This window comes from Meriones unguiculatus, chromosome 20 (genome assembly GCF_030254825.1).
Source record: "Meriones unguiculatus strain TT.TT164.6M chromosome 20, Bangor_MerUng_6.1, whole genome shotgun sequence".
Lineage (NCBI taxonomy): Eukaryota > Metazoa > Chordata > Mammalia > Rodentia > Muridae > Meriones > Meriones unguiculatus.
In genome coordinates, this window is record NC_083367.1 from 27,270,316 (window position 1) to 27,291,984 (window position 21,669).

Below are 21,669 nucleotides of genomic sequence, written 5' to 3' on the forward strand. Positions count from 1 at the left end.
GACATTAATTTGGTGAGTTGAAGGGAGATATTTTCTCAAGTTCTTTGTCTGTGGAATATATATTTCCATAATATTACCCATGAAAATCCTCAGAGTAAAGAGTGTGGCCTGCCCAGGAGATATATGCTAACATATAGAAGTGTATCTGAAGACCTCTTTAAAATGTAATCAATCTTGAACTTTCTTTAGTGGAGAGAGTTTCAGATTTGCATTGGGCAGGGCTTCCCAGTCAGGCGCACACAGTAGCCAGGGTGAGCTTTGACTGGGTGGCTCTGAAATGTGGCACCCCATCTAGGGGCAGCAGAGGCAGCCTGGAGCTTTATCTCTTCTCTTCTCCTCTTCTCTTCCCTCTGCCTCTTCCTCCTTCCAAATGAAGTGCAGATTCCCAGGCTCCACCACAGCACAACTGAGGCAAAAAAGTCTGGGTATTTGACTGAGTCCTCCAGATGCCTCTGGTGGTTGCTGGGGTAGAAAGACCACTGAAGGCGCGCCTGTGTCACCTGCACTTTCTCAATCATCCCATTTTCCTTATATGTGTTCAGGTAGAAAGTTGCTGCCGCCAGTACTTGTTAATGATTGTCAAAGCTAAAGGCAGAATGGTTTTTCCCCCTTCAAAAATCATAATGCAAATTTTAATTTCTGTGTGATATTAGGTAAAGGTGGAGCCTCAGGATCTTACCATGTCTTTTATATCTGTTCTTTTATATCTGATAAATCCCTGCAGAGAAGAATTTGACTGGAAAAGAACGATCAGAGAAGGAGAATGAGGGACCACAGACCCAGGCGCATCCTTGGGAATATATATGCCACTTCTTTTCAATTAAAGTGTTGTGTGAAAACTAAGGAAATTGATGGGGTACCCCAAAATGGCTGTAAGAAACTGATGAGGGGCTTGGATCAGAGGTCAGGGGTAGAACATCACACAGCATACACTAGGCCCTCAACTCGATCCCCAGCACTGAGGAAAAAGTTGAGCAGGTAAGGTTTGACCCTTCTACTGCTTATATAGGTGAGATCAGATTTTACACTAAAGACCAACAGGTTATTTAATCCTTTATTCCAACTTATACAGTATCCCTTTCACGATATTTCCTACAGAGTTGGAAATACTTGTAAAATATGTTGCTTGAATTGATGTTACTTATTTCAACCTTATTTAGGAAGAGGGTTTTATGGTAATTAGAGCATTTTAAAAACAAGATAAAATCGACATAAAAGGAAATAAGAGGAAAAGGGAAAATGAGCATGAGGGAAATGTTTCTAGATAGAAAGTCAGGCCACACTGTTTGTTCTAAAATTTCCTAAATCAGCTACAAATCATGACAGCAGCTAAAGAACAAAGAACAAATGGGGCTTTCTTAAGAGAAGTAGGGAGCACTCGAAAAACAAAACAAGCCAGCTCCTCGGAGGAAGCCAATATGCTCTCCATATTAAATCCAAAAAACCCTTTCATGAGTAAGTTTATCAGGAATGAAACTTGTTAGTCTGTCCTGAGAAATAGCCATGGAGGGTGTGTCCTATTAATTAATTCCTACTATAAGTCAAGACAAACACTAATGGGGTTGATCTCTGTCCTCCATTAATTCTAGCTCAGCAGATGAAATGTAGCTCACTCTTGATCTGATCAAAAGTCACGGCACAGTAGATATAAAATTCCAGTAGATATAAAAATACAGTGAGGCTGAATAGAAGTTGATTATCTGTGAAGAGGCCATGACTTATAGTGGAAGACATTATGATAGATGAGCACTTCGTCTATCTAAACAAAACTGAGACAGACAAATGTCAGGCTGGAGCATTCATTTTCCCACAGCAATTTACTGCCACTAAGAAAATACAAAACTATTCCTGATTACCCCACAACTGAAGTTTAAGTGAAGGGGGAAAAAGTGTGACTATGTAGTATAACCTATTTAATCTTTAGGCAATTCCTTTTCTCTCTTTCCTTTCTCTTAATTGCCTTCCCTCCTCATCTCCTTTTCTTTTATCTCCTCTTCCCTAAACTGTCAAGCCATTTGTAGCACATCTCATAGAGCATCTCAGCTAGAATTTAGCATATTTTTGGCATAGCATACACAAATTTGAACTTTCACTTAATTGTAAGAATCACATTAATTCTATCAAATAGTGTCTGCTGGCAGAAATGAGCCATGTTCCTGTTTCCTCAGACACGGCTTTACCACATGACACCTTACATAAATGAGAAAATGGCACACTAGCTGCACAGCTACATGCAGATCATCTGACCAAAGCACAATGTAGAGGATGAGAGAAATCTCTGGTGAGTGGCAGTGCCTTTTCCTCTGGTATACAGGCCCACAGATGTGGCTGAGTACTCTCTTTATGCTGCCCTATTGGTGACTTCATGCTGTGCACAGGCTGTAAGATAACATCCAGAAAAACAAACAAACAAACAAACAAACCAACAAACCAACAAAAAGCCTATGTTGACCAAGCCAGCACTTATTTGTGTCTCTCTGTGGGATGGAGGTGGAAGGACTAGAAAGTAGAAAGCAAGCTGTGATGACCCTGGTGTCCACTAGGCCATATGAGCAGGTATGTTTACAAACAAGTTGCTATGTTTTTTTTTTAAGTATTATTTTGTTTTAATTTTATTTATGTGTGCATGTGCCTTAGGTGTTTGTATGAACACACCACATGCATGTAGGTGCTCTTACAGGCTGGGGCAAGGCATTGCATCTCTGCCACTGGAGCTGCAGGAGGTTTTTGTGCTGTCTGGGTGAGTACTGGGAATCCATTCTGAGTCTTCGACGAGAACAGCAAGTTCTCTTAATCACCGACCCACACGACAAAGCTGAAATGATTTTGAAATGAGTCTCAAGGAGGCTGTTGGGTGTTGAGGGTTGCAGACTTCAGACAGAAGATGGGAGAATTCCCCCAGAGGAAAGTGACTTTCTACCATACATTTGTTGTTTGGAGAGCATTTTCAAATAGCATCAGTGGAAAATAATGCCAGGGAGAACACAACAGTTTCATGGACCAGAGCATGCAGCCCTGTGAGTTAACTGAGATACTTTGCTGGAGGAAGTAACTTGTTCTGTTTCAGAGCAGTCCCCTCTGGAACGCTGCTCCAGGGAATAAGGAGTCGGTCATTATTGATGCTGGACCACCAGTCAGGATTTACCTTGAAGTTTAGATCACAACCCCTCTATTTTCTATATTACAAAGCAAAATAGCAAGAGTTCACAGCATTGTAGAACAATGAAGATGTTTAACATTTTAGAGGCAAAAAAAAAAAAAAGCCATTCTTTGAACCTCCTGAACATGCATGAATATTTAACGTTTATTTAAAGAGACTGAAGAGCTCAGGGCTTCTTAGTCTGGGCTTTTGCCCAAAGAAGTGGCTTCCACTTTAATTCTCAGTCACATTGGGAGATGCCAAGAACTAATTCCTAGGGAACTGTGGACTGGATGCCAGGGAGCCTCTGGTGAACTCACGTAGCCAAATCCCAAGCAACAGATGTTCTCTCCCAACTCGTAGCAAGTACTTGAAGGACCATTTTGAGAAATTAAAGGGCAGTGTTCATGTACCAAATGGAATGGTGAAAATAACTTTTAAAAAGGAATTAACAAGTTTTAAATGCCCTGATTAGAAAAATAGCAGAGCATAGGTTTTTAACGAATTATTTCAACATCCTAGAATGTATTCCTATTCTATACCCATAATCATGAGTTTATCACCTGCCATTGTGCACTTAACACTGTAGGCTGTAGATTTCAGCTAATCATGACCCTGAATATTTCAACCAAAACACTTTTTAAATCTAAAACTTGAATTTAGAAATGACAGGGGGAATTCCGGTCCCATGCAATCCCTTCTTTCAGTTTTTCTGTAAGAGAAAAACAAAAGTTAAAATGTGATTTTCTAATACCTTCTGCATCCTGGAGAAGCTCTTTAATGAATTCTTCTAAGGATTTTGCTCTTGTGTTGGTCCTCTCGGCATCTTGTCCTGTTTGCTCGCCATCTGCTGTCACTTTGGTCGCCTAATGATCCAAATTTCAGAAAAGCATAATTAATAGAGATGATGAAATCAGCGCTAGCTCAACTCCCTCTGGCTACATTTTCTTTCAAATTTTACTTTGAGCCAAAGGCAATCGATGAATTATTGATCAGATGCACTGTCAATGACACCCTGTGCTCAAGTATACAATTAAACTTTATTACTTTTCCATTAATTGGAAATCAGAGAGCTGCATTTAGTCCCACTAAAGTCCCTGTTATATGTGGTCACACAGAAGTGTTAAAACACAGTTATTTTTGAAGTAGTTTCAAGGCTCTAATGCCAACCGGCTTTAATGGAATCCTCAGCCCCCCTCCACATGCTGAAGGTTTGTTTGTATTTTACGTTCTGAAACCATGTGGTATGCAGCAATGACCTCTTGAGGGAGGAACGGGCCATCTGTCTCAATAAGCTTGATCCTATGGATTCAGTTTAGATCAATATGTTAATTAAGAAACAAAGGGGGCGGGCAGTACTAGGCTACTCTGTAGTAAATGCCTGTCCTGTAACATGCCAAAAATGTCAGGAAAACATTAAGGCAGAATTAATACTTGCTTTCCCATATGACACCGCCAGAAGTGTGACTGCTAATATCTGGATTATACACTAGAGTCAAAAAGTGAAGCCCTTCCAATGCGTAGCCTACAACATACCCATTTTTGTTCGCATTAGAAGTGCCTTTGACACAATGGATGCATTTGATGTGTTCAACGCAGACACGATATGATCAAATACAAACAGGATGATGTTAAATATCCCTCTAATAAAAATACAAGGTTTCGATAACAATGGAATGGTCATAAATCTTGTCTCTTTATGTGATAGGGTTTCCCTTTTGTTCAAAGATGCTAGGAATCTGGTTACTGACATTGAACCGCAGAATCTAGCTGTGCCTCTGTGCGATCTTTCATAATGTTCTTGTTTGCGTAGTTGTAACACTCTGTGGCAGTGGTTCTCAACCCCTTTGGGAGGTCGGCCAAATGACCCTTTTGGGGCTTGAATGACTTTTTCACAGGGGTCTCTTAAGATCATCCTGCATATCATATATTTACATTAGGATTCCTAACAGTAGCAAAATTACAGTTATGAAGTGGCAACAAAAATAACTATATGGTTAGGGTTCAGCAGAACATGAGGAACTGTATTGAAGGGTCACCGCAGTAAGAATGTTGAGAATCACTGCACAGTCTTGCACTAGAGTGCTTTCATTCTAGTAATGACCAGAGAATTAATTTTTTTATGAATACAAAAGTAGATTTTATTTATTTATTTAGTTTCTTAAAATTCTTTATTACTTATTTCAATTTATTCACTTTGTATCCCAGCTGTAGCCCCCTCCCTTGTATCCTGCCAGTCCCACACTCCCTTCTTCTTCTCCTCCTATGCCCTTTCCCTAGTCCACTGATAGGGGAGGTCCTCCTTCCCTACTATCTGACCCTAGCCTATCAGGTCTCATCATGACTGGCTACATCCTCTTCCTCTGTGGACTGGAAAGGCTGCACCCCCCAGAGGGGGAGGTGATCAAAGAGCCAGCCACTTCATCCAAGTCAGAGACAGACCCTGCTCCCCTTACTAGGGAACCCACTTGGAGATTGAGCTGCCATGGGCTACATCTGAGCAGAGGATCCAGGTCCTCTCCATGCATGGTCCTTAGTTGGAGCATCAGTCTCTACAGAACCCCCTGAGCCCAGGATTTTGGGCTATGTTGTTCTCCTTGTGGAGCTCCTATTCCCTCCAGCTTTTTCTATCTCCCCCATCTTCCATAAGATCCCCTGCACTCTGCCCAAGGTTTGGCTATGAGTCTCAGCATCTGCTTTGATACCTTACTGGATAGTTTCTTTCGGAGGCCCTGTGTGGTAGGGTCCTGTCCTATTCCCTGTCTTCTCCCACTTCCGATATTTTAGTAGATTTTTTCTCATTATTATTATTTTTTATTTTTTTATCATTTTTATTGTAATTTTTATTAATTACACTTTATTCACTCACTGTATCTCCCCATGGCCCCTTTCCTCCTCCCCTCCCAATCCCACACTCCCTCCCCTTTCTCCACACATGCCCCTCCCCAAGTTCACTGATAGGGGAGGTCTTCTCTCCTTTCTTCTGATCCTACTCTATTAGGCCTTATCAGGAGTGGCTGCATTGTCTTCCTCTGTGGCCTGGTAAGGCTGCTCCCCACCTCAGGGGGAAGTGAGTTTTAGTAGATTTTAAACAGCAAATGTTTGTTTGGCCAGCACCAAACATGACAGGAGATGGCACAGGAACTGCCCCACATTTTATTCCCTTCCCCTCCACACACACATCCCCAAGCTCTGCCCCAGGAAGAGGCAGCAATAGGTTATATTCATGGGGGAATCTGAAGTCCAACTATTGTTACTTGCAGGTTTTACAATTCGCAAGTGTTCCTATTACAAGGATGAAAAGGAAAGAACCCATTGGAGCCATTTAAAACTCCTGTTTGTAGCAGGCAGCAATGGCCTGGAGAGTACTAACTACTGCACTTAATTTTCTGACTTATTCTTCTGAAATGTTAATAATAGGATTGTTTTTCTTTTAGATTTTTGACAATTCTTTTTGGAAGTAACCTGTGCATATAATTTCTAAGCATCTCAAATACCTGCTACTGTTGTAATTGTTATAAGTGTGCCCCAGTGATTTCTTTTAAATAAACTCTAGGTATTTATAGTCAAGGCTTGGATAGGTCAAATAACTTTACACACACACACACACACACACACACACACACACACACACAAAGGCATGCACACCCACACATTTATGCATCATGAATGTGCAACATACATGCACATTTCTTCAGTGTTACTTTTTATTGCTAACTGTGGTATTCTGTGTATGATACTGACAACCTGAAATCTATTAGAAGCTTCTGTAGTCTAAACTCTATCCTTATTCTACCCTCCAGTACCTATGTTTACATGTCACAGAAAACCAGAATGAAATATGGCCATCCTCCAATATCTTATGAATGAATGTATCCAACAGCACCAGTATATTTTACTACACAAAAATAATAATATTTTTTTTTACTTAAAGTTCACTTTTTGCCTTAACAATATCTTTTCTATATTACTAATATAGTCACACAATCAGGTTCACTAGTCCTTAAGAATTTGATACAGCTAAATCTTTAAAATGTTAGTCAGTGTGCTTTCTCTTCTCTTTAGATGGCCAAGAACGTATCCATCGTGTTATCCTTCTGAGTTACTGCATGTATGGGGTATTGCGTAAGAGACTTCATTAATACTTTGAGTTCACCTAAGGCTAGTGTTCCAGCATGTCACTCTTGAGTAGAAACGTATCAACAAAATAACCACTGAGGCCTTGTGGGATGACTCCTCTTGGCTCCCTTTCAGTACATCAGGTAAGCTATGAGTTTCTCTTCTTTGGATCCCCTTGTTTCTTATTGTCTCTGCCCAGAATGAGCTTCTCCTTAATACATTCACAGACGTTACCTTCATTTATCCACTCCCTTTAATTTTTCCTCTTCTTAGCATGCCTGATGACAGGGTTCTTAACTTGGTCCACACATTCACTGTAAACTAATGTTTCCTTGATAGCCCAGCGTATTTTAGAATCACATTTACCATAATGGGTAAATAACTGACTTACCCTCTTAATGACTTCCCCTTACCTCTAAAATGTAAGTATCATGAAGGCAAGCTTGGGTCTGTTATGTTCATCTTTTTTGTATCTCTCTCTTGGTTTGTGGCCTAATTTAAAATAGTTCCTGAATATGGTTAAATAGGCAACTGAACAATTTTCCTCACAAAGCCTGTTGTCATTGTTAGACAATTTGTCTTATCTGTCTAATTTCCACCTTTGAGTGTTAGGATCTGTATCACTTCTTTTATTCCTGAGAAAAGCAATCACGGTCTGTGGCAAATTGCAGAGGGTCTAAAATGTTGGCTCATTGGCTAGTATAAAAATAATCCAGCCAGCCACCCTTCTAAAGTGCTAAAGCCTGCTGGAGGAATCCCAATGCCATTCAGACTGACCATATGCCTGGTGCTGGGCTTGCCAGTGAGTGTGAATGGCAGAACAGGTTTCCGGGCATTTCTCACCGCTCACATGAAGCTTCTACTTATGAACTGCAGCTGAGTACTCGGGAGGAGAGCCAGGCAAGAGGCCCTCCATTCAAGGGGGCACCACGTTCTATCTCCAAGCCTCTTGGTGACTCAGAATTGTGATGGCAGGATGGAGAAGGCAGAGCAGAGGGTTAGCATAGGTGGAGTCCTTGAACTCAGGTCTGGGCTTACTTAGGGTGAATCTCCTTGGCTCGTACAATAACTTCCTCTCACTGGCTTGGGTGGAGCAACACACCCAAAGGACAAGTTGTACAGTCAGCCTCTGCCAAACCCTGTATTCGGTGCAGATTCAGAAGGGCTTACAATGTTTTCCATCCCAGCTACCTTTCTTCCATGGGGAACACATCAGAACATGAGCTACATTTATACAAGATGGAAGTGAAAGTATGGGGAGCTTATATGGTCTACTTGAAGTCACACATTGGGAGCTGAGGGGTGGGGCAAGCTATATATTTATTGGCTTTGATTCTTTCTGTCTGTGCCAAGTGCTATTGCATTGGCAACAACCAGGTATATGAGGAAAATATCCAAAAAGCCAGAGCATCCGAAGTGCGAAGAGGCAATAGTTGTACATTAAGTACACTTATAATCATTTTATAAACTAAAAAGCACTTCAGAGTCCACATCAGAACATCACTTAGATATAGATATTTCAAACTATGTCTCATTATACTGTAGCTAGGTCATCTGGTCAAAACAACCCCATGAAGGAAGTCTTCTACAAATGTTCTGTTACTTTGGGAAGTGGACACAGGTATCATTTAGGATCATCTCCACATTTGAGTGCTGGGAGTGTGTCTTGCCTTTGTTTATTCCTAAGAGTACCAGGCATCATCATTCCTGACAAATTTCAGGGGCTGAAACTTACAAAGAACAAGTTTACCCAGGACAGGGTGTTGGCAATTCTACTGATAGAGGATGTGCAGTAACAGCTGATGGGAGCTGCCTGTTGGATTCAGTCTGGGCGCTCTTTTGTTTTAGAAAATTGCCATTCCTATCTCTTAGCCATCCTCCCACTTTACGGTTGTGTAGCCTTTGACTATTTGACCATACCCCTTACTGATCCTAAGATTGCTGTGCAATCTTGCTTTGATCCTCTTTTCCTCTACTTCTGTATTGCCTGCTTGTTTACTGAGATCTTTCCAGTATTCCTTTACAAAAATGATTTATGCATCCACACATATCTTTTGATTATCTTTTGAAAATGTTATACTCACTCAACTAGATTGTTTTTCCCCTGGTTCTTAGGTTTTGTTGATTTATGTTAGAGTATTTATATACAGACAGCATGCTTGACCACTATGAAGACATAATTTACTTCTGAATAGTCTATCTCCAGGTGGCAGCTCCCCATGCCTCTTAAAATCTGCACATAATTTTCTTGGTTGAATATTACTACTGTCTTTCATTACAGGCTTCTCGACGTTAAAACAAGAATCTAATGGAGCAAATCTAACTACCGAATAGGCAACATTGCTTAAATGCCATCTACCTTTGAATTTGCAGACTCATATGGGTTCTTGCTACAATTAAATTTCAGATTTAATCATTTACATGATATTTTCAAGGCTCATCTTCAGACACTGCCTTTGCTGTATATCTAAGTGGCAGTGACTCACTCCCCAGGCAAGCTCTTGGGCCAACAGCACACAGGGAGAGAGACAGGAAGCTGACACCTGGTTCTGTGGAACGATGAGGGAGACATCTCTGAGGGAATGCCTTTCTAAATATGTCCTGTGTCGATTTTCAAAGGTGCAAACCCAACCAACATGATTTGCTCCATATCCTCTACCCCCTTAAAAACACAGGAAGGGAAGTAAAGGTCAACTCGAAGTTTAACTTTTTAAAACTGAAAATAAGGCATCACAAACATGTGGCATTGCTGGCACTTAAATATTGAAAAACTAGTTTGCTACTTTGCAAGCGCTTCAGTTTCATTAAGCTTGACTCTCAACAGACAATAGAAGACAGAGCCAACTTAAGCTAAATTTTGATATTCAGGATGTTTGCATTGTCTTCTCATAGAATATAAAGCGTGAGGGAAGTAGTTATCAAAGAAAGCACCTAACTTAATATAAGTGTTTCCTCATTTCAATCCAGTTTTAAAGAATTTCAAAGACAGTGCTGATTTTTGGATTTGTCTACACTTCTTGTAGCTGCTCCGACACTAATCTTTTTAGCCAGGAATGTTAGGGAAGTAGATTTCTCTTTTAAAAATGAACACAAAATACATCAGTGCTTCAGGGCGAAAGGGCAGGTGTTAACGCCAGCTATGTGGAGTGAAAGTTTGTGTGTCTATTGGTTAAGATACAGGGGAATGGAAGCTTTACCTGCAAGGTGATTTTGGAGCATAGTGGATCTCAACATTAGAGATGTTAGAATCATCTGACACATTCGTGAAAATCCCAGTGTTCAGACTGGACCTCAAGCCAACAGCCCCATGATTCTGTGGGCCTGGCCCCAGCCCAGTAAATATCACAATGAAACTATAGTCCAAGACAGTAGGTACTAGGGAGCTGGAGAGATGGTTCAGTGGTTAAAGGCACCCGCTGCTCTTCCAGAGGACCCAGATTCAACCCTAGCACCCACATGGCAGCTCACAACTGTCTGCAACAGTTCCAGGAGATCTGACACCCTCACACAGACATACATACAGGAAGAACACCAGTATACATAAATTAAAAATAAATAAATTAAAAAAGGACATGAGGTACTGGAGAACAGGAAGCTTTCCCCATTGCATAGATCAAGCTCTGGTCCAATCACAGGACCCCTTGTTAAGGCGCTGTCTGTGTAGCTTACTCCCGCATACCCGAGTCTTCTATCCCTCTATCCCTCTGCTTATGGTTTCAGATGTTTCCACAAAGTGTGACTTTTCAAATACCTGAATCACCTTCAGACTGTTGATAACTAGAGTAACTGAAGTAGATGTGATTCCTACATGATGCGGGCACTGTGGAAGAAGTCCTGGAAGGGTAAAATACTAAGTAGAAACTAAAAAAGCTGGAATAAAGTTAGGTTTCATTCAAACAGCCCATCAGATACACCATAGTAACATAAAACATTAAGAAAACTCTGATTGGGGAGGACTTCCTCCCCTTTCATCTGACCCTGTTTTATCAGGTATCTTCAGGACTGGCTGCAAAGTCCTCCTCTGTGGAGATGAGGGAGGGAGGGTGGGATTGGGAGGGAGTAAGGGAGCAGGATACAGCTGGGATACAGAGTTAATAAAATGTAACTAATAATAAAAAAGTAAATTAAAAAAAGAACAAAAGAAAAATGTATCAGTAAGGGTAATCAAACATGAACAAATTAATAAAGGTGTTGTAATGTAAAAAAAAAAGAAAACTGCACTATTTTTTAACTTCTGAAAAAATAAAAAAGTATATAAAAACTTAAGATTGATTTTTAAAATTAACATTGGAATAAAGTACAAAAGGACCATAGACTTAAGTATAAAATAAAAAAAACAAAAATTATAAATATCCTAGAAAATAAGACAAGAGAAAAAAATAGACATCTTTGGGTGATGGTGATGACTCCTGGGCTAAAATGTAAACTATACACTCATGTGGAACAAATAAAAACAACAAACGGCGAACGACAAACTGATAAGCTAGCCCAGATTAGAACAAAAAACTCCTGCACCTTTCAGAAATAAAAAAGGAAGGCATAGAAGAGGAACCAATTAGATACCATATACAAGAACCTTTAAAATTCAACAAAAAGACAGGTTGGGGAAGATGGTTAAGTGGATAAGGTGACTGCGGCTCAGCCACAAAGGTCTGAGTTCGGATCCCCAACACCCATGTAAAAAGTTGAGCATGATATTCTGTGTCTGTAATGGCCTGAATCTCCAATTCTAACAATACCAGCATCCATGAAGAAGGCGGAACAACAGACTCTCCCATTCAGTGCTGCTGGGAAAGCAAAATGTTACATCTATTTCAGAAGTCACAGTGACTGTCATACAAAGCTAAACATACTCGTAGGGAAAAAAAAAATAACCGCACTCCAGCAATTAGTCTGTTTGATATTTCCCCAAATGAATTGAAAATAATGTCCACACAAAAATCTGAACAGGGATATTTATAGTGAATTTCCTCACAATTCTAGAACTTGTGAGCAATCAAGACGTCCTTCATTAGGTACACAGATAAATCGACTGTGATGCGTGAAGACAGTGGGATATTATTCAGAGCCAAAAAGTCATGAGTACTAGGCCATGTAAAGATGGAGAGAGACCTCGGGTATGTATAACTCAGGGGAAAAAAAGCCAGTCTGAAAATACTACATTCTATGTTTCCAATTACATGGCATTCTGGCTAAGGTGACACCATGGAGGGACCCTGGGAGGGGTGAATGTGTTCTGTTGTATGTGATCATGGTGGATATTGGCTGTTCTGTGTTTGTACGCAATGTGCAATGGCAAGGGTGAGCGGTAATGTTTGGATAATGACAGGGTAGCACTGTGGCTTTACTGACAACCACACATTCCCCTTTCTGGCTGGGCAGGTGGACAGTGGGGCAGCTGTGGGGGGGGGGGAATGAAGGTTTGTAGAAACTCTGCACGGTCCATCCAAGTTTGCACGGAGACTTTAACTGTTCTTGAAAGGCTTCTAAAGACATACAGATGCAGTCTGCTGAAAAGAAAAAAGGGGAGTGCAAGGAGAGACAAGGGAGACGAGGAAGAGATCTGGAGCTTGGGTTGACACAGTCCTCTGTTTTTAGACTGAGTTCAGTGAGAGCAGGGAGGCAGCCAGCCTCTGTTGCACATTTATCTGCAGCTCTGCCATAGTACCTGAGACAGTGGGACCCAGTAACCTACTGGTGAGTGACAGGCTACCTGTTTGTTTCATGGCCTTTTTTTTTTTCCTAATTGTTCCTTACCTGATGAAACTGTTCCAGCTTTAGGCATTTCTCATGTATGCTTTTGTTCATTTATTTCATGCTTTATTATGCATTTGCATGTATTTACATCACCCTGAATACACTAAACACACACACACACACACGCACAACCAACAGTTCCGGCAGGATGGTTGAGGCTCATTAATATTTTTCATCTGCCAACCCTTAACCTGGGCTTTGGATGGAGTGGAAAACAGATGGAAATGAGTTGGATTGAACTGAGTCTAGCAAGGCTTCTCTTCAGCTCTCTTATTTGGTTAACATTCATGTAACTAGTCAAAAGTTACTATGGAAATTGGGTCAGTGTAAGTCTTACGAACTTTAGCTGGAAGCTCTGTTCTGTCCTCATGGGTAGGCCGAGTCTTTGGAAAGGGGTCTCCAATGTGATTTGGAATCTCGGGTCTGTTGGTTAGCAACAGGTGTTTAGAGGCCATTTGACTTTCCTATGGAAGTTTCCTTGAATCAGTAGCAGCTGGAGGGAAACATAGGGGCCAGCGGGAATCTGGGGCTGTGGCCTGCTCAGAAGTCTGACTTTTAGCAGGTTGTTTGGCCACTGCTAATGTATTTTCCCCGTTTAGCCTTTCTTTGAAATAGACTAGGTAGTCTCCAAAATCTTCTAACATTCTTTGTCATTTAAATCTGCAATCCCGTGGCTCCTAGGCTGCAGGCCTGCTTCCGTGTGCATGCACTTTTCTGTCCACCAGATGGCAGACTTTATGTTGTTTTCCTCCGGGCTCCAATGGTATAAAGAAGCAAGCCTCTTGCAGTTTTGACAATTTAGACCTGCCAGTTGCTGGGAAAAGTCTGCTAGAAGCAGCATGGATTTTTACATTCTGACTCTAAATGGTGTCTTAAACGCTCCAGACTTTGACAGTAAAGATTTCATTTTCTGAGTAGGAGTACTGCTTGAGACTGTATTTCTGTAAAAATGCAGAAACTTTTAGGAGGAGGATTAAAGAAACAACAAGAATTTTCATTGGCTTTTCTTTACATTCAAGGACAGAGTTTTTGAAACTTAGAATTGATTTAAAAAAAAAAAAAACCTTTCACAATGAAGGCTACCAAATTAGACCCTCCAAAAACACAATCACCCTTAACCTTTTCCCCTGGCCAATGTGAAGTACGTCAACCTCAGTTATTTTTTACGTGTTTGGAGGGGACTGCTGGGAAATAAGAATTCCTTTGGAGAAAAATTAGCCACCCATTATTCCTGGAATTCAGGAAGAAAGTTGTGAATTAGAAAGAATATTTCAGAGCATCAGTGTCGTTTAACATCAGTGTTGTTTTCTTTAATTTGAAGGAAACTAATGCCCTAAGATGTGTGTGCTTTAAGGAACGTCACAGCTTTTCCAACTCACTCTGGTCAGGAGCTCATTCATTTCCATCGCGAGCGTGTTCAGATTGCCCTCTGCCAACTGAATGAGCCTCTCCGGTGCCCGCTGGGGTGAGAGCAGGTGCTGAAAAAGATTTCAGACCATATACATCTTAGGAAGTGGTTTGGCAGTCATCCTAGGGTCGAACAGAGCATACCGTTCCTGCATACAATGAACACTTAGCATTTCGGTTCCCAATAGAAGAGCCGCTTCTGTAAGTGGGCAGTTACTCACCGACTGACAAGCGGACATGCAGGTAAATATTGAGGCTGGCTGCAGTTTATTGAGAGATTACTAGGTACTAAATTTTTTTTTGTTTATTTTTTCCATCATTAACTTCTTTTTAAAAATTATTATTATTATTATTTATTCACTTTGTATCTCAGTTGTAGAACCCTCCCTCTTTCCCCTCCCAGTCCCAGCCCCTCTCCCTTTTCTTCCCTTATCCTTCTCCCCTAGTCCACTGATAGGGAAGTCCTCCTCTCCTACTGTCTGACCCTAGCCTATCAGGTCCCATCAGGACTGCCTGGATCCTCTTCCTCTCTGGGCTGGCTAGGTTGCCCCACCAGAGAGAAGTGATCAAGGAGCGGGCATGTCTGAGAGTTCATGTCTGAGACTGTCTCTACTCCCCTTACTAGGGAACCCATTTAGAGACTGAGCTGTCTGTGGGCTACATCTGAGCAGGAGGTCTAGGTCCTCTCTATGCATGGTCTTTGGTTAATGCATCAGTCTCTGCAGTCCTCCCTGGGCCCAGCTCTTTTGGCTTTGTTGGAATGGGGAGATAGAAGGACCAGAGGGCACAGGAGCCCCACAAAGAGACCTCATTAACTTCTTATAAAAAATACTCCATTTTCTGGATTAGCAAATGTTGACATCAGAGAGTCTGTAACAAAAGATCATCAACTGGTTATAAGTTGAGTTTAAAAGGATCTTTGGATTTCTTAAGGCTCCCATTCCAATCGGCATAACTGCGCTTTACAAGCAAAAAAGAGAGAAGCCCCTGCTACAAGGACCTTGCTTGCTAGGTGGTCCGGTGGTCAAGATTGGTAGGAGCTGACCTTACACACACAGCTGGGCCAGATTCCTTTACAATCTACTTGACACTATTTTTAGATAGGATCACTGTGATAGTCATGAATAAAATGAAAACTAGTGTGCTCAATAAGGTTGTTAAAAGGTAGACATCGTCACATCCTTGTACATATCATAAAAATAACCTAACCCCCATTTCATGACTAATGATCATTGCTCCTTAGTAAATCCAACTTTAGCAACTCTCTGTTCCTATTTTATAGATAAGAGTCACTAAAATTTATAATTAGAGAATTACTTGCACTTTCTAATGGCTAAATCGACAGCAAGCTCCTACATCCAGAAACCTGTTCCGTTTATGGAGGCCAGGTCAAAGCCTAAATATAGTACATCATTCTTTATTCCCTCTCACTGGATACTACACTGCATGGTTACCCATGTAGCTTGATGACAATGGAGAGTTAAGAAGCCCAGCTTTGGCATCATGTGTATTGTTTTGGTGACCTTTAACTAGAACCTGGGAACCATAACACAAGAAAAGATATTCGCTCAAATGTTGCAAAACATCAAAATAGGACCCTAGATTTTCAAATAATAGATAAATTATGGAAAAGGAATCAAAATAAAGAACGAAGAAAAACCAGAGCTTAACAACTGTTCATGAACTCTAAGACATAGGAAGGGGAGAGACAGAAGTGACAGATGCCTTAGGTACTAATGATGCTCATAGGTGGAGGCTCTTACAGGGGCCTCTAGGAACCTCACTCTCCACTGATTACATACTATTTTTAAAGATGTTTATGTCCAACTGAAATATTTGCTTTTTAGATTTATTTTCTAGTCTGCCCTCTTTCTACGTTTGTGGAAAATAACTGGTCAGCCTCCTTTCCATGGAGTACTTTGTGTTCTTGAATGTGAGACTATGAGGTAAATAGATCTGTGGCCTGGCTTTCAAGGTTGTCCTTTAGATTGCCCTGTCCTCTAGAGTTTCAGCCTTATCTCGCCCATGCAGACCTGATTTCTAACGTCTGCCAGACAGGTCCAATGCATATGTGTGCCTTTTGCAGGTGGCTCGATTAGGCAAGAATGAGAGGCAAGAACATGGTCGGGGCCCAGGAGACCTCAATACTGGCTGACTAGATTTTCTCACACGAGTTATTTTTGTCTCTTTAAGGTTGGAAAAGATGTTTAGTCTCAGTGGCCCTAGAGTCATACAGCGTCTACTGAAATCTCACCTCCACACTTATTAGCCATGTAATTGAGCTTCAAACAAAACTCCACTATACCTCAGTTTTCCTATCTAAAACTGTTTAACAAGGGACCTTTGTTTTAGTCATTTCAGATGATTGCAAGAAAAGTCATCATAGACTAGCTGGATTGAACAAAGCATACAGCCTAAAGCGCTAACTAATCTGGTTGCTGGTGAGAAACTGCTCTTGGTTATCATCTCCCTGGGTTCTGAAATGGCTGATGAAGATAAAGTTCCTTTTCTCATTCTTCTGTGGCTAATACTGAATCATGAATGCTTCCTCCTCATTCCCCAATTCACCAATAATCACCTCCCAAAGATTCCATTTCAAAACACTCCCATGATGGGAATGAGGACTGTGTAGCTCATAAAATGATGTGTTGAAATGCTCATAGATAAGGTAATGATATTAATAAGTATGCCTTTGAGAAGTGATTAGGTGATGAGGGAGGAGCCCCCTTCTGCTTGGGATTGTACTCTGAAATATATCCAGGAAACTCACTATTTCTTTCTGCTATTTGGGGCCATACCAAGGAGTCACACATATACAAGGAATGAGCCCTTACCAGACCCTGAGTCTACATTCAACTTGGGCTTTCCAGCCAGCAGAACTGTTAAACATGTGGTTCTATTGTTGGTAAGCTAGCTGGTTCTGGCATGTTGTTAAAGCAATTAAATAGACCATGACACAATTTCAACACAGACACTTAGGGGGATACAAACTGTTCTTTAAAACTCCCTTTTTGCTCTTTGTTTGTTTGTTGTTGTGTATTAGAATACATATGCAATTTTAATGATATAGCTTCTCAACAAATACTGTTTATTTTTACTGCTGTCATTAAGGCAATGGTGAGGATTAAAGACTGTTAAAGAATCTATCCCCTAGGAAAGTATCTGCATGAGCTCATGATGGAGTGAATATGTCTTTCTCCTGGCCTCATCAGCTCTTCTCTTCCTATTAAAACTGTCTCTGCCATTCAGGTCCCAACAAAATTGTGGTCTCATCACTGGTGGATTCCCTACTTACCACAATCTGACTAGTTTTTCCCGGTTTTTTGGTGCTTCAGTCTTTAGAAAGTACATGGTAACTACATATTTTTGCTAATGGCTTAATTATTGTTTGACTATTTTTAATCTTTATTTTTATTTTTTTTTCTGTATTTTTTTTTTTTTTTTTTTTTTGTAACAGGGTCTCCATGTATAGCCCTGGCTGCCCTGGAACTTGCTCTATGGACCAGGCTGGCCTCAATCCACCTGCCTCTGCTTCCCAAGTGCTGGGATTAAAGGAATGTACCATTACTGCCCACCCCACTCCTGGCTGTTTAACTAATTTTTCTTTTTTTTTTTTTAGTTTTTTTTAAATTATTTACCATTTTATTAATTACAGTTTATTCACTTTGTATCCCAGCTGTAGCCCCCTCCCTCATCCCCTCCCAATCCCACCCTCCCTCCCTCATTTCCTCCCATGCCCCTCCTCCAGTCCACTGATAGAGGAGGTCCTCAGCAGAGAATCTATGTAAGCTTCCCAAAGGTGTGAAGGTATGGGAAAATCAGAGGCAATTAAGACAGGCACAGGGAACTGAGTGGTACCCAGGATCCTGTGCCTTCTCCAGCACTAGATAATTGAGTGACTGCATGCAGGTGACTTCTGCCCCATTGTAAACCACATTCATTTCTCAATGCTGCTTGGTAGCCTTTTACAGATTCAACGCTTTAGTCTTACAATAGTTTAGAATGCCTTCAGGTACCTTCAGGATGACTTTCAATGTTGCACAACATTCTATAATCTTGTTTGTCCTTTCTCAGTAATAATAGAGAGTAGTGAAAGCTATCCCAGAGAGGCAATCAAGTGGTGCATGCCAGTACTTGATCTTAGGACCTGCATTTGCATGGGTCAAAGGTCAATTTGAGTACATATGTTGCTTGTGCTAGTCACTGCAGGAATGGAGAACCTGCAGCGGTAAGAACCAGAGGAGATACAGTCGCTATCATAGTCTCCTTGCAAGAAGCAATTCACTCTCAGCCAAAATCATATTACTTTAGATTAATGCTTTTAATTTGAATTTTATTGGTTTTGCAGACTTTCTTGAGGATTAATTTGTTTTGATTTTATGGAGCTATAAGTATAAGGAGGACATACTTGATTTTATGTTTGCACATATTTAAGTCACATAATAAAACTGATTTAGGCCAAACGGAGGGGGTAAAAGAGTATTTGTCCTTAATAGCACTCTGCATTGTACAGTTCTCCAGTTTGAAACATCAGTTTTGGTGTTTTCTTGCATGTGCTTTCCTGGGTCAGGGCAGTGAAAGGAACATGTACTACTGATGAAGACCATTTGGGAAGCCTCCCTGGGCCTGCCGGTGTTCATGCGCCCACATACCTTGAGTTCCTGAGTTGTATTTTCAAGACCATACAGAATCTTATACGGAGCAGGCAGCGGGCCGGTGAGGTTGATGTCCATGGCCATCTGCTCCAGGCGAGCCAGGTCTCCGAGAAGAAGGCCTGTGCACTCGTCTCCACAAACTGCGGAATAACAAAAAACATCTGCTCACACCGAACGTTCCAGCCAGACGCCCAAAGATTCCAACCATGCAACAGTTTATGACCCAAGCATAATTCTATGAGAGAGGATGAGAGGCTGCTCAGGTAATTAACGCTGCCACAGCGATGGCAGCTGAAGAAAGGTGAGGACAACAGAAGAGCAAGCTGTATCTCTCACCCAGAACCTGAAAAACAAGAGGATGACCTGACTAGAGGGACCGAACAAGAAGAGCAAATTAAGTTTGCATGGGGGAGAGGGGAGAGGGAGGGAGAAGCATGTTACAGAACTGGTAAAGGGAAGGCAAGACATGAGAATGCTGTGAGAACACTGCATTAGAGCATTCACTGTACAGACATGGGCTGTGCATTCTCCACGGTACTGCACAGCATTTGTAGCAATTTCTCCTGCCAAGGCTTTATATGCTATGAGAAACGTATATAAGCACTATCTTGATATATGGTAAAAAGGTTTTGCGTGTGTTTGCACATATTTGCATGTATGTACAGGTGCAGGTGTACATGTGGGCACTCTTTGTGCTCATTCAGGCCAGAGGTCGATGCTCAGCGTCTTCATTACTCTCATTGGACCAGGGGTCACCATTTTGGTTAAGGTGGCTGGTCAGTAAGCGTCAGACATGATCATGTGTCTGCCTCTCCAAAGCTGCGATTGCAGGAGAATGCTGTCCCACTCAGCCTTGTATGTGGATGTTGGGGATACAAACTTAGGTCCTCAGGATCATGTGCCAAGCACCTTACTGACTGAGCCCTCTCCTCACCCTAGACGGAATTTTTAAATCCAAAGGAAAAAACATTTCTGTGATTTTTTCCCTTCCCTTGATGTTTACCAGCATCTCCTTCTTTCCCCAAGCACTTTATCTCTCACAGATAAAATTTGTACAGCTCCACAAAGCTCTACCCTGATGATAAACCTTAGACAGTCTTGTAAATACAGCCTCCAAAGGTAAAGTCTAATCTTTCATAACTGGCATTGCTTAGTATCATTCATATTATTTTTAGTGATCACAACGAAGAACGATTCAAACTTTATAGAGGTGGAGAGGGTGGTGGTAGAGTTGGTAGAAATGGACTTTTGTTAGATTGTTATCAAATTAAATTTAAAAGCAGTATCATAGTTTCTAAAGAGAACACGTATTCATTCTTTGGAAAAAGTAAAAGTATACATGTAAAAGTTTTACATTTTTTTTTTAAGACAAGGTCTCATATATATAGCCTAGGCTAGCTTTGAATTGTCTTTGTAGCTGAGGATGACCTGAAAATGTTGATCTTCTGGCTTCTACCTTCTGAATGTTGGAATTAGAGGCATGAGCTGCTATGCTTAGTTTATGCGGCACTGGAACCCGGGGCTCTGCAAGTTGTGATTACGCCACATACATCAATCCATATATATAGATACAAATTCTGTCTTTTAGTCTGCTGATGGATCAAAAATCTCATCTGTTTTAGAAGAGAGAAAAATATATAACATGAAAACACTGAGTTCTGGAGCAGCGTTGGCTCATGGCCCACACTGGCAAGAATTCAATTAGTTCTCTAAACAGCACTCCCCTGAGCACTTAATGGAGAGAAAACCATTAACGGAAGCTTGTAAACAAAGGAAAACAGTACAGAGGGTGATTGTTTTGATAGGGACGTCAGTTAGAGGTGAGCTGCCATATCCCTTCCCAGGGATCTAACAACCCAGCAGGGCTTTTAACAAATCAGCTCCTTGCAGGTGGCGAGTGCAAGTGTGGCAGGCTATCTGAGTTCCTAAGTGAGTCCTGACATTTTACAAGTGAGTGCACAGGAGGCTCAGGAGGCAGGGGCAGAAGTCTAGAGCAAGAACCACGTCTCTGTCCTGCTCCAGCTAGGATGAAAAAAGAATTTTTGTATCACAGGAACAAAGTAAGAGGAAGAAAGAACAGTGGCTTTTTCACACCCTGGGGCAGTGTGAGCTTCCAAAGACCTGTCAGCATTCAGCTATTGTAGAGAACACATCACAAGACAGGTTGGAGCGCTGGCTGGTCTAAAGATGTAAAGGTCCTTGGTGTGGTTCCTCAACTCCACTGGGCTTCTGAACCACTGGGGTGTGAGGGAAGGATGTTTTTAGATCTTCACAGGACTAGGCTACCTTTTGGGTTTCTGATTCTGGAGGTGATAGAATTCAGTGCTTTCTGATTCTCATGCTGAGAGTGTGCTTCCCTACAAGATCATAAGAGACAGTGATACGATAGGTTTGGGCATGACACTGTGGGTAACAGGTGAACCAGGAGTCTTGGCACAGCCTGGGAGCTTAATAGACATGCAGACCTGGAGATGCTACCAGTTAAGTTACGGGCTGCAATGAGAAAGATTCCATGTAGCTCACACAGGAAAGCCTGGGCAGACATCTGGAGATCAGTGGTTCTAATCCTGGGGTACACAGCACAGTCATGGG

General features: G+C 41.4%; 1 protein-coding gene across 1 annotated transcript in view; it reads right to left on the bottom strand.

Moving 5' to 3' along the window:
- Lama2 (laminin subunit alpha 2) overlaps window positions 1-21,669 on the bottom strand; it is a 591,463-nt gene that overhangs the window by 137,035 nt on the left and 432,759 nt on the right. The window contains exons 33-35 of the mRNA XM_060373445.1: window positions 19,075-19,217; window positions 14,395-14,493; window positions 3,894-4,005 (exon numbers count right to left, since the gene is read on the bottom strand). Coding sequence (XP_060229428.1) covers window positions 3,894-4,005; window positions 14,395-14,493; window positions 19,075-19,217 — 354 coding nt within the window. The remainder of the gene's footprint in view (window positions 1-3,893; window positions 4,006-14,394; window positions 14,494-19,074; window positions 19,218-21,669) is intronic.